The sequence below is a fragment of the Cicer arietinum genome, chromosome 1 (genome assembly GCF_000331145.2).
Source record: "Cicer arietinum cultivar CDC Frontier isolate Library 1 chromosome 1, Cicar.CDCFrontier_v2.0, whole genome shotgun sequence".
NCBI lineage: Eukaryota > Viridiplantae > Streptophyta > Magnoliopsida > Fabales > Fabaceae > Cicer > Cicer arietinum.
The window spans coordinates 29,844,659-29,858,574 of NC_021160.2; the positions used below are offsets into that span (position 1 = coordinate 29,844,659).

General features: G+C 30.1%; 1 protein-coding gene across 1 annotated transcript; it reads right to left on the minus strand.

Annotated features, from left to right (window-relative positions):
* Positions 1 to 4,592: 4,592 nt before the first annotated feature.
* Positions 4,593 to 8,489, minus strand: LOC101506785 (palmitoyl-acyl carrier protein thioesterase, chloroplastic-like). Its single transcript, XM_004507564.4, has 7 exons — positions 8,246 to 8,489; positions 7,247 to 7,761; positions 7,032 to 7,165; positions 6,124 to 6,237; positions 5,617 to 5,785; positions 5,451 to 5,519; positions 4,593 to 5,180 (listed from the first exon to the last, which is right to left on the minus strand). The coding sequence occupies exons 2-7, from the start codon at positions 7,745 to 7,747 to the stop codon at positions 4,911 to 4,913; spliced, it is 1,257 nt and encodes a 418-aa protein (XP_004507621.1). The 5' UTR covers positions 7,748 to 7,761; positions 8,246 to 8,489; the 3' UTR covers positions 4,593 to 4,910.
* Between the last annotated feature and the right edge of the window lie 5,427 nt (positions 8,490 to 13,916).

The window sequence follows — 13,916 nt, forward strand, 5'->3', positions numbered from 1 at the left end:
ATACCATTTTGAAACCCATGATGTTGTAGTAATTGTGTTATAAGTGTTAAGTGTTATGTTTTGGAATTTGGTGATAGCATGTTTGATTGCAATACTATTTTGAAACCCATGATGTTGTAGTAATTGTGTTATAAGTGTTAAGTGTTATGTTTTGGAATTTGGTGATAGCATGTTTGATTGCAATACTATTTCGAAACTCATGATGTTGTAGCGATTGCGTTATCATTGCTAAGTGTTAAGATGTGGGATTGTGTATGAATGATATTGAGTTAGTTTATGTGTTTTTGGAAGAATATGCAGGGAAATCGATTTCCCAATCGATTGGATGAGTTACAGGGACTTCCCTAATGTGACATAATCGATTTGCCAATCGATTTTATAATATGTTTTTCAAAACCAATTAAGAAAATCGATTTGGAAATTGATTTGGCCATGCAGGAATTCAACAAAAATCGATTTGGAAATCGATTGGCATTAAGTCAGGGGCTGAGATATGTTGTCAATTGATTGCCCATGCAGGAATTCAGCAAAAATCGATTTGGAAATCGATTGGCATTAAGTCAGGGGCTGAGATATGTTGTCAATTGATTGCCCAATCGATTGAATTTAAGTCAGGGGCTGAGATATGCTGTCAATTGATTGCCCAATCGATTGAATTAAGCCCAGAATTTAAATTTCACTAAAAACCTTCAGGAAATCGATTGCCCAATCGATTGGCTTAGTAGAAATTCTTATTTTGAGTTAGATAACAGATTGCTCATTGATTTATCAAGGTCTTGGTTAGTTATGTATTACTTGATGGATTGAGAACCTTATTTTGATTTCATTTTTAATTGGCAAGCATTATGTGAACTTTTAGCATATGGAAAATCCTTTTAAGGTGCATGCCTAGTTGAAAGGTTATTTTGTGCATCTAAAAGCTTAAATGTTATTTGTTAATCGTTAATTTCGGTTGGTGACCCTTTACAACTATTGTGGAAATCTGGGCTTTGCCCTCAGAGGAGAGCCAGGATGATCCTACCGGTTCGTACTCTACGGATGGGAATGTAGATGGGAATGCTTGATTTGAGCTACACTAGGAGGATCCCACGGGGCGCGTGGAGATCACTCAAGGTCTTTAGTTGTTTTGTAAAATGATCATACTAGGTTGACACAGAGGGAACGGATGTCTTTCTTTTGGGTTGCGTTTTTTTTTAAACTGGAAGACTGTACTACTTTTGTTATGTAAATATTTTGAATTCATGGATTGAGAACTTTTTCCGCTGCTTGAAAAGTATAATGACTTAATTACTTATCCAAAGGTGTTACCTTATTTATTTCTCTGTTTTATTTTAATTTCTTTTGAAAAAAAAAATACACCATCGCTTTGAAAAACGGGGTGTTACAAAAAATCCTTTTGGTTATTAAAAGGTACTTGTAAAAATTCATTTTGTACTGAAAAGTAACTGTAAAATTCCTTTCAATGTTGAAAGGTGAAAGCTGTAACTGATCAAGAAAGGTAGTGCGAAAGCAGAACGTTCGAGTGCTAAGCACACTAGTAGAAAATCTCACAGATTGTGAGGACTGGACGTAGTCCACCTTGAGCGAATCAGGATACATCGTTGTGTGATATTCTTATCCTTATCTTTATTTATTTTTCACTCACCAGTCACATATCACCTAAAAAGAATATGTTTTTATTTACTTCTAACATATCCAGAGCATTCTGGACATTCTGTTGCAACCAAGTTTATTTTGAATTAATTTAAATTAAATATAGGAATTAAGATTTTTAAAAAGAGATCACAATTCAAACCCCCACTTCGTTGTGATTAATATTGTTACTTCAATCATATTCTGTTGATTAATCAAACAATGAATTGAGAAATGGTATATTAACTATATCATATCTTGTCTCTTATTCTATGCATCAAGCATACCTAAACTTTATGTGACTTTTATGTTTAGTCAATGGTATTCAGATAGATTGATATGAATTTTGAGATCTTAAATATTTTACTATTCTTTATAGTAATAAAATTACCTTTAAAAAAAAGTAATAAAATTACCGGTAAAAAGAAGTAATAAAAATTAGCTTACAATCATTGGATAATTAATCTATACCTATAATAAATGCAATAGCTATTTTTTGGTGTGACTTTTAAAATTACTATAATATCCTCCATACAAGACATCACTAGGGGTGTAACGGATCGATTTGGTTTGGTTTTCTACAAAAAAATGAATCCAAATCAATGAAATTTACAGGAGTTAGTTTAGTTCAATTTTACTTGTTTTTATAACTGAATTTGAACCAAAATAAACCAATTATATACGGTTGGTTCAGTTTGGGCGATTGGATTTCAAAAAAAAGATAAAACGATAAACATTTCAATTTTTTGACAGAATAAAAAAAAGAATAAAATTACAACAAAAGAAGGAAATAACAATCAAAACTTTACTAAATGTACAATGTAATATGAAACAGTAATCAAAATAGAAAAAGGAAATAACAAAAAGAATAAACTTTGTTACATCAATGGAGAGAAACAAATTGTGATAGAAAAAAATTGAGACAAAGAAACGAAGAGGAGGTCGTGGCGGTGAGAAACGACTGACAGAGGGAAAATGAAGGAGTTGCGAGAGAAACAGAGAGCGAGGGGAGAAAGGTTGTGGCGGCGAGGAAAGAAATAGAGAGCGAGGTGAAAGGCGACGAGGTGGGCGGTGCAACTTCAATGAGTGCGTTGTGGGCGACAAGGTGAGAACTGAGGAAGATGATACGATATTGCCGATACTAGTGAGCATGAGTGAATGAGAGGTTGTTGCGGCAGAGTGTGATTGTGTTTGTGTGATGATATCACTAGGATTTGAAATTGGGTGTAATGGATGATGAGTGTCATTGTTGTATAAAAAAGTTGTCTTATTAAACTAGATTTTTATGTAAAAATTAAATATATAAAAAATATAAATAGTGTTGGTTTGATTCGATTTTTATTGCTTTTTAAAACTAAAATCCAATATCCGAACTAATAATATTTGATTTATATTGTTTTGGTTTGATTTTTTACCCGAACTAAAATTAACGAGTAATTTTTTATTTGATTTGGATATTCGAGTTGATTAGATTTATTTTATCCACTTACACTCCTAAATATCACTTGCAACTAAATGATTTTGTTTTTTAATAAGTGTGTGACTGAATATGTAAGAGCAGTTTGCTCCTTATATATCACAACTCTTTTGCTGACAACTTTATTTACATTCACGTACCTCACTTCAATTTCTTTCTTCAATCACCACATTGGAATTTTTTCTTATTTATTTAATTTGATATATCAATGCAAGATTGGGTGATAAAGATAATATATGTCACCTTCTACAAAGAAAATATATGATAAATATTCTTCTATAACAATTGATAAATGATGTCGGTTTTTTTTTTGTTTGGTTTTTGTAGGAGGTTCTCATTTTATCGTTCAAAATATCCCGTTATTCCAAAATAAATTGAGCTTTTAAACTTTTTTAACACATCGATAAACAATAATAAATATTACTATATATTACGTTGTTTACAACAACAACAAAAAGTTCTAAAGGCATTGTTCAATTTTTAAGATATATATATATATATATAACACCCCGATTTTTAACAGTATATATATATATATATATATATATATATATTTAACCAATTTAATTTAAAATTAAAATTACAAAAATATTAATATTTATAATTAAAATGTTCTATAGTATAAAAAAAAGGGAAAGACGAACACGGACGCTCGTTACAAGAAAGGATAAAATCCTTTTAAATTTGATATTCCGCCAAGAGAAGAATTATGTACGAGATTGTACCAAAAAATAAAAACTACACATGATTCACCTCAGATAATTTACACCACTGTTTATCGCCATATTTTCTCCGCACACTTGAAATTTTATACCGAATTTTTACTACTATATTTATAATATTCATAGTTATAAAAGAAATTAGTGTAAGATGAACTGATTATGAAATTAAGAATTTTGAAAATCAATTTTTGTAAAGAATTTTGGAGAAGCAAAACAGCAAAGATAACATCGTTAAAAGAAGCTCATTTCAGTTGGCATAATCAAGTCCCACCCCCACCGAGTAAAAAAAGTAATTCCCACCCCACTAACTTAAAATGAGTATTACAGATATATTACAATTCGATATTAATAGAACTATAATTTTCATTCATTAATTCAACAACGAACTAGATAACAAAAGAAAACATCTATGAAAAAGACTCTTCCAGTCAAACATAGTATAAATCATATCTCTCATTATTATACTAGTTTCTTTTATTATTTTTCAAAATGTCTTCACAATTACTTAGTTGATGAAAAGTGAGCGAATACTAGTATAAAACTTTTTTTATATGAAAGGTTCACACCAATTAAACTCATTTATTGTATGATAGCATAGGTTAACAGATTTTTGCAGCACCGAATAATTTCTACATGGGACCATGATGACAAAGAAGCTAAGATTATGCAGTTACAGAGTTGTGTATCATAAATAAGTAAGCCTTTATTAGGAAACCATCGTTACCTATCCATGACCCAATTAAACAAGCACCAACTTTACATTGGAAAAGTTAGGCAGAAAAAGTTGCTAACTTTCAAATAAGCGAAACGGTAAAATAATAACAAGAGTAATTAAATATACATGCTTAGCTATTTTGTAGAAACAATTAAATAATACTGATGACACCTAGCAGTAGAATAACAATATATGAAATGGAAGATGGAGCAGAGGGAGAACATAGTAAGAGCTAATTACAATGAGAATGGGATTTCACTACTCTATCACCCTTTCACCTATTGAATTAACACATCAATCAATAGTAAACACATTTAATCATGCGCTTGCTTGCTAGCTCCTCCAGCTAACAATGAGTCAAGATTTAGGTGCTCTGTGATGGAACCTGATTCAAAACATCAAAATTGTTGGCAGGTTTTGGCCTCCACTCAGTCCTACCCCTCACAATCTCCGCACCATCATTGAGTCGAAGCAAGTGCTTGCATTCAACAAATCCGCCGTCGGCTATCTTTCCGATGTCAGCACCAGAGACATCAGTCAGGGACTGAAGTACACTGTTCCTTCCACATTCCCTCCTGTACTCTAAAGTCATGGAATGCAGTTCATGACTCTCCAAAATTGGTTGTGGAGCACTCTGCAGGAATCAAAGCAGAAACCCTTTTGATTAACCGGCCTGTTAAGTACTAAACAAATAATGCACATCATGTTTTTTTCTCAAAATAACTCGACATCCCAACCAAAAAGGTATTTGCCTCCTCTAAAATAAATAATAAAGTAAGCAATTTCAATTGTTGATATTAATCAATGGTTAATGTTACTTGCACATGCTAACATTCATAGATGTGCTAGAACATCAATCGTCGATTTACTCATCAAAGATATCAGTACAAGAATAGAAAATTACCTCCAGTATCCATCCAATGTACTTCACATTATTAACATGCTGATTAACGTCTAGATCACTCCATCTGGGCTGAAAATAGAGGTCAATTGTAAAAAATATTTAGAAAACATCTGATATTTTCTATAAACTAAATCAATGATAACAGTTTGCAAAATAGTTCACATACACTTAAACCAGTGCGAATATATTCAGCCGTATCATCAAGTTTAAGTAGTTTTCGGTTATCTTCATCCACAACTGGATCAGAATTAACAAAATAAGGCTCTATCTCTCCTCTGACTTCTTCTGGAATTTTAGATAGTTTCCTTGTCAGCTTATTCATCATGACCCAAACACTGTAGAACATCAAAACAACAGAACAGAAAATGTATTTGTTACTAGAACCAAGGTGCATCATGTACAATTTGAAATATTAAATTCTGTTGGTAGAATAAAAAATTATAAGTGAAAAAAATTAGAAGCTTAAATAAGTAATTTACTGCTCCACTTAAATCTCAAATAGATTTGAGACAAGCAAAGTGAATATTCAATTTTCAATTCTGATAAAATAAGATTAACATACACATAAAATAGTAAAGCTTGCAAGATATAAAACAGATTCATAAAAACACTTTAAACATGTGTAATGGCCGCAAAAGAAAGGAGCAAGAAAAATTTCGGAATTGACTTCTACCTGGATGCTCTTGTCAAAATTTCACCTGTTTTAGCATCACGCACAAGCCAATCACGACGCATACCATTTTTCCCTGTTGCAGAAACCCAAGTGTCTACTTGAACAACATCACCCCTGAAGCAAATAAAAATTCACTCAACTTCAGATGAACAGATACAAAATACTCCACATTATGCCTAAAAAACTTAATACTGTTCAGTCTGCAGTCAGAATAAAGGTATACAACAAGTAACGAAACAATTTGCATTAGTACATATTTGGTATAAGTAGCTTCTTTCAAAAGGGCATATGTTCACATTTTTACCATAATAGTAGGTAGACTAACTCAAGAAATCTACAAAACTTTTATAAAAGTAGGTCAACAAATTTATAAGTAACACCGTATTATACTTCAAACCCTGTCAACAGCCTAAAGGCAAAGGAAATCCCAAAATTCATTATGAATAAAGCTTATACTTTTCAGATCTATCATCATCCCAGAAGAATTTAACACTAACGGCAATCTGGTGCTATAAATTTTTTGAGACAGTGGAATCCAGGGAAAGGGTTGAATCCGTACGGAATCTGTTATTTCCAATCTTACCTATCAAGCATTTGTAGGAGGTTGAATCGGTGACTCCAACCAATAAAAACACCACGATCCTACCTTCCCAGAAAAATTTCACATATATTACAATTAAAATGTTCATAGTTAAACCTCAAGTTCCCAACTATTATGCCAGTTTCGTGGATCATCATGTATAATAATAAATAGAAGAAAAGCAGAAGTAAAAAAATTTCAGCTAGAAATTATAATTAATGATTCATAAATTAAGAGCCACCAAGATAGAAATACAAATAGCAGGTGAACACGGACATCATTGTAGTTGACAAATTAAAAGGAAAATTCAGAGTTTAGACTGACTAACCATGTCGGATAACGATCAACCACAACCTGCATCCGAGTTACAACCCATATCAGGTTCTTTTTGCACATTTCGGGTGTAGAACCAAAGCCATCACCAAGAAGGCCAGCAGTCTTAACATGATTGAGTGCAGTTTCCTGTTGCCAAAACAAATAATTAAGATAAAATCACCACGCTATTGCAAAATTTAATTTAATCCTCCGTAAACAATACTATACCTGCAAATGATTCATCAACGTCTCTATAGATGCAGTTTTATCAGCACCTATTTCATAGGATCTAATTGAAAAGTTTTGGCGGAACACAAGACCATCCTGAACAATTTTTCCTATACCAAAAGGGTCAATAAGCATGTCTGATCGTCTCGGCTTCCAATCAAGCATCATCCACTGCTTTTCAGCAGCAAGGAAAATGGTAGTAATGGCAGCAAGAAGCATGCTCCAATCAGGCAATTGATTGATGAAAGTCCTTGGGTGATGTTGTGATGTTGAACCATTTTCAACAACCTTCACACTTTCTACATTTGTAGAAGTAACCACAGTTCCATTGATCTTTGAAGGGGCTGCTTTCGCCTTAATGTTCAATCCATTAGAGCTTTGTTTGGATTTGAATCCTCCAAGGTTTGCAGGGCTACCTCCATTTTTGGGGGGCCTTCCACCACTATCAGATGAAGATGAAGTAACAGGAAAAATCGATGATGTAGCAGCAGTTGCAACCATATTGAATTTTACACCTGCATGCAAAGTTGAACCAACACTTAATAATAATAATAATAATCATAAACCTTAATAATAAAAACAACAACAACAAAACAAAACAAAAATTCAGCCAACAAAACAATAATTAATTAATTAATTAATGTGGTCTTTCTTAACCTTGAATTTTAGTAATTGCAAAGTTAGTTTATTTAAGAAAGAATGAAAAGACAAATTTCAAACACAAATTGCCGAGCAATTACCACCTTAAAAATAAAGATTTTTCATACAAAAATCAATTACTAGGAAATAAATATACAATAAAAGCGAAGCAAAGCAAAATGATGTTGGTGTAGATCTGACTTTGAATCTAGAAAACAAAGGAAACCAATATTGCATTGAAAGTCTCAAAAATGAAGTTCAGACAAAGGAAACGCGGATTTTTTCTGGGCAGTTTTACTTTACAGGTTGAGGTAGATGAGAAGGGAAATGAAAGAAGGAATAAAACGCGGCGTTTAGTACCTTAGAGAGAAGATGAGAAAATGAAAAACTAGAGAAGAAAGCGAAGAGTTGAAACGGGAAGAAGAGGCTTGTTGGATTGCGAATAAACGCAAAAACAGCCTTTTTCCCGTCGTGTCAACACTCTCTCTCTCTTGTTTTGGATTTTGTTTCTGTTATTAAATTTTGAACTCGAAAAGTAAAACGATGGATGAATTGAAGAGAATAATAATAATAGTGTGTTTAGGGCCAGCGATGTGAGTGGCACAGAATTGGCATCCACCCAGCCACTACGTTAAATACAATCCACCTGGCCCTCCCGCCCCTCCCGCTTTTAAAGTTTTTTTTTTTTTTGGGTATATGGCCGCTTTTAAAGTTCTTTAATTCAATATATAAAACTAAAAAAAATCAATATTCTTCTATTTTCAACTTCAAAGGAATAACGAATAAGCACGTTATTATTTTATTTGAGTTTAATAAATATATATTGTATGTAAAAAAAATTCCATAGATATCCGATAAAATTCACGATTTTGATATGCAATCTCATTTTTTAGACGTAGTCTAACTATAATTATTTTTCTCTTATTATTTTATTGGCTTATACACTTTTAATTTACGTAAAATAATTTCATTATAATTTTAGCCATTGCAAAAATAATTTTTGAAATTTTAAAAAAATTCTTAGAATCATTTTTTGATTTAAAAATGATGATGTCGCCTAATTTTAATAAGACAAATGTTGACGGTATAAATTATTGATTAGACTTTATTTAATTATTATTAAAATTAAAATAAGTGATTAATTATGTCAGCCGTTAATTATTAATATTTATTTTGAAATATTAAAGAAAAGATTTATATTTTTAATAAAACAGTTTTATTATAATTAAAATCAAAATAAAGTCATAAACCTAGAAATTTGTCCACCTCTATCTCCACAAGTCCATAAATATGTGTCTACAAGCATAAAAATTCATACAAAACCCATACTCATCTCCTCAAATCTGTCCACAAACCCTTAACCCAAACCCCAACAATATTTACCCTTCCATTTTTCTCTCTACCACCCAGATTTAGAACCCAAACAACGACTAACCCATCTTCTTCTTCCTTCTTTCACCCACTACAAGAAAAATACTATTTTGTGGCCAACTTTATAAATATTTTGTGGCCGAATAAAACCCTCACAAATTAGTGACCGAAAAAGCTCTCACAAATGTCAAAATTGAAATTGGTCTTTATTTGTGGCTGAAAAAGCCCTCACAAATTTTTAAATATTTAACTGGATTTTGTGGCTGCCTAAGCCCTCACAAAATCACAATGTTGTGATTTTGTGAGGGCTTAGGCAGCCACAAAATCAAGTTAAATATTTAAGGATTTTGTGAGGGCTTTTTCAGCCACAAATAAAGACCAATTTCAATTTTGACATTTGTGAGGGCTTTTTCGGTCACTAATTTGTGAGAGTTTTATTCGGCCACAAAATATTTATAAAGTTGGCCACAAAATGATGTTTTTCTTGTAGTGTTTGTTTTTTAGTTTTAAAAAGTATGATATTAAAAATAATTTTACAAAACAACTTTTAAAAACAAGTAATCCAAATAAGTTTTTTTAGTTTTTAAATTTTAAAATATTAAAATAGAGTTTTTGGGATGTGAATCAAACAAGCCCTAAGTTTTAGGTTTTAAATTTTTTTTTTGCAGTTTTTATTTTCTCTTATATTACCAAATATACTAATAGATTGATCAATTCAAAATAATTTAATTTTAATTCCTTGAATTTTTCAAAATATTTTTGAAATTTTGTGTGGGGTAGAATAATTTTTTATTTTATTTTAAATCAAGGATAAATGTAAATTTTTAGATGATTTGTGGGATAAGAGTGTAATCGTAGAGGATGGAGTATAATTTTTCTAGAATTAACTGTCTAAAACTTAATATATAAAAATAACATCCATCATTTAGAAGAAAAAATAAAGAAGAAGTTCAAAGAGTTAAACTTGAAGTTTCAACACAAAAGATTTGATGAATTGTTTCATATTTGACATAAAATTCAGGGTACATAAATTCACTATCATTATTAGACCTAATCAAATTAATAGTTTTGTTGAATGGAGTTTTAATTTTAACGAGAACAACAAAGTCATGCATGAACACCGCAAGAAAATTACCATATATCTACTTATGTTTTTAGTGATGGTCAATTAAGACCGTAGGTATAAGTAACATACACATTTAGATTTGCAATGACCATGAGTATAGGTAATTGGATTAGTAAAAAAATTATTGCCACTTAACTCTATTTTCCATGAACGAGCCTCGTCTCGCCTCACCCACCACAAGTCTCATCATCAGTCCCACTCAATCACTCCAATCACCTTCATCCACCTTCGGCGGTCTCAGATGGGTTCCCTTTTCCCTTCTATTTATTTGTTTTGTTTATGTGATTTTTACTAATTGTATGAAAAGTGAATGTAGTTCATTCTTAAAGTTTTTGAGAGAGATGTAGGCCAAGGGAAATAAAGTTATGAAGATTTTCATTTTGTTTATTTGACTATTTGTTTGATTTTCTCTCTCTCCATGGTTTGGTGAAGCTGTTGGAAGGTGGTTCTGGTTGAAACTTTGATTATTGTGTGGGTTCTATGAGGTATTGGTTGGGTTCTACGAGGAGTAGATGGAATGTGCTTACAGTTCTAGATTATTGTTAACTCAACTTTTAGATTGTTATTTAGTTTGATGTTTATTATTTTGTTGAATATACATTATTATCTCAAACTTTCTGAACAAATATTGCTGAAGAATACTGTATTATTTTGTTTTGATGTTTGCTCTGGTTTGATTCATTTTGTACTAAATACAAATAATCTATTTTATGTTTTTTTGCTATGACTTGTAAATACTAAATGTTGACATATTTTTGCAATGTAAGATGCATCATTATAATCCAATTTGCAACTAACTTGCAATTATTATATAATTAATGTATGTTCTGGTTTGGTAGTTGGTTGGAAAAATTCTTAGACAAGAAAATAACCACTCATAGACTTGAATGGGTATTGATTCCCTCTCTTCTCATGTTAAGCACGCAACTTCAACTTCCAAGATATCCGTTGTATGGATAAAAAAGTTTCCTAAAATTTATGGATGAAAAAGTTTTGTTGATTTGTACTTTTCACATGGTGAATTGTATTAAAAAACAAAATACATTTAACTTATTTGTTGGAGTTTAGAAAAAAAAGGACAAATGAGTGGTACCTGACATGAAGAGATTTACGTTGAAACTCGTACTCATAAAATATATCAAATGTCAATGAAAAGGCTACATGAATGATTGTATGTTAGTAAATGTTATGACCTTAATTCAAAATAGATTTTCTAGAGAAGATGTGAATGACATAATCAAAGCTGCGCGATGTGTACATGATTTTTTTTTATTGATCTTCATAGGTAACATACAATTTGATTTGTATTCTAGTACCTCCTAATCATTTGAATTTCTCCTCTAGTTCAGACAACAATGAAGATAATGAAAATGATATTTAGTTTTGCTTTTAATTAATTATCACTAAATTTATTATTTTCTTTATTTTTTACGTTTGAATAGTCTATATTTTTTTTATTATTGTTTGTAGGTGAAGATTAAAAGCTATTTTGTTGATCAATATGAAGTTTTGGCAATTAGATTATTTTGTTGAAGATTAAAAGTTATTTTGTTGATGAAGATGAAGTTTTGATAATTAGGTTATTTTGTTGAAGATTAAAAACTATTTTATTGATGAAGATGAAGTTTTGACAATATAGGTTATTTTGTTGATGAAAATGAAGTTGTTTTTATTGCTTTGACGTGATTTTTAATTTTTTAAAATTGCTATATAAGATTTTGTTATGTTAGTAAGATAATATTTTCTATAAATATTCTAAAGTACTTTCATTTAAAAATAGTTTAGCTATTGTCAATTCCATATATGTTTATAAGACTTTATGTTAATTTTGAATATATGATATTGAATTTTTATTTTATTTTGATTCATATATATATATATATATATATATATTATTGTGTATTTACTAAATATCAAATTGATGTCAAAATCTATACCTACCGAATAGAAGTGTCGCTAAACTGAATAGTGACGAGGACAAAATGTAGGTGCATAATTTATAAAGTTACACAAATTAATTTCTATGTCCACAAAACAAAACTCATAGGTAAAACTCTTAGTTTTGTCCGATAGACAAACGTTAATATAGTGACGGTAAAATACTGTAGATATATATTGATTATAGACAATAAATAAAAATCTCGTTGATATATTTTTTACTTCTTACACCTATGAATTTTATATCCTTATTGACGATTTTTTGCCAGTCATTATAAGTCAAAAAAAATTTGTAGTGGAACTTTCTAGTTTTAGACTTATTTTTTATAGAATAATGCTAATAACTGCCATCAAACATGTTTAATGCAATCATCAACAATGGTAAAAATATGTCTATAATCATGAATAGAAAAAATAGACAAGAGTCCCTATATATATACATGTGTATTAAGGCAATTTAAACCGAGAAAGTATTACTAGACGGAAAAGGCAATTTATAGATTGCTTTAAACAAATCTCAAATTTTATTAGAGTTTTGAAACTAACAAATGGAAAAATTTTAAAAGATGATTGAGCACTTTTGTTTAAAGGATGCTCAAACAAGATTGCAAATAAATAAAAAATCATATTAAAGATGAAAAATCAAACAACATCGTGTTAAGATAATGAATAAAATAGTGTCATATTCAAATAACCAAATCTCAACGAAAATATAAAAAAAAAATTAAATATATATAGAATCTATTTATTTAGTAAAAAGAAAGATAAGTGGATTTATAAGAAATAATTTCAAACAAAAAATAGCTTTAAATTATTTTATCTTTGATGGATGAAGAAAATCTGAGGTTTAAGGAAATAACGTTTTTTTACTCAAGGTTAAGTTCCACTACTGAATTTTTGAGTTTATTTTATCCTTAAACTTACACTTGTCTTTTAATTAAATGAAAAATATAAATAGTTAGTCTTCAAATTTTTGTCACACTCATCCTGTTGGTTCCTCATAATCTGTTTTGACAAAAGGCCAAAGAGTAAAGAGACAGATTTGACAACTACGTCAAGAAGGACTAAGAATGCAGATATAAAAAAAGTTATAATTTACTTTTTATTTTTATTTTCTTGAAAGACAAACTATATAAGTTTGATGTATGAAAATGATGATTTGCTCTATCTATAGTGAGCAATATTTAGTGTTTCCTCTATCATAGCTTATAATCATAGTGATAATTTAAAATTACTAGCTGTACATCTTTGTCACGAATCATGATGTTTGATCACAAGCTCACATCATTCATTCTCAATTTTATGTCTTCGAGTTTCAAAATTGTGAATAAAAAGATGTGATTGATAAAGGAAATTTCATTAAAAGTGACTAAACAAGTTCTTCAATAAAAATTAATTTTCAATAAAATCAATTATATTTCATATTAATGACATAATTAGAAAAAGCTTGATAACGGTACCTTAGTTCCGACAATTATCGTGCATTCACTTTATATATCTAATTTAAAATAAAAAATATTAAAAAAGTAATGTATTTATTTAGTCTAAAATTACATTCAATATATAATTTTTTTTTGAAGATTATATCATGTATCC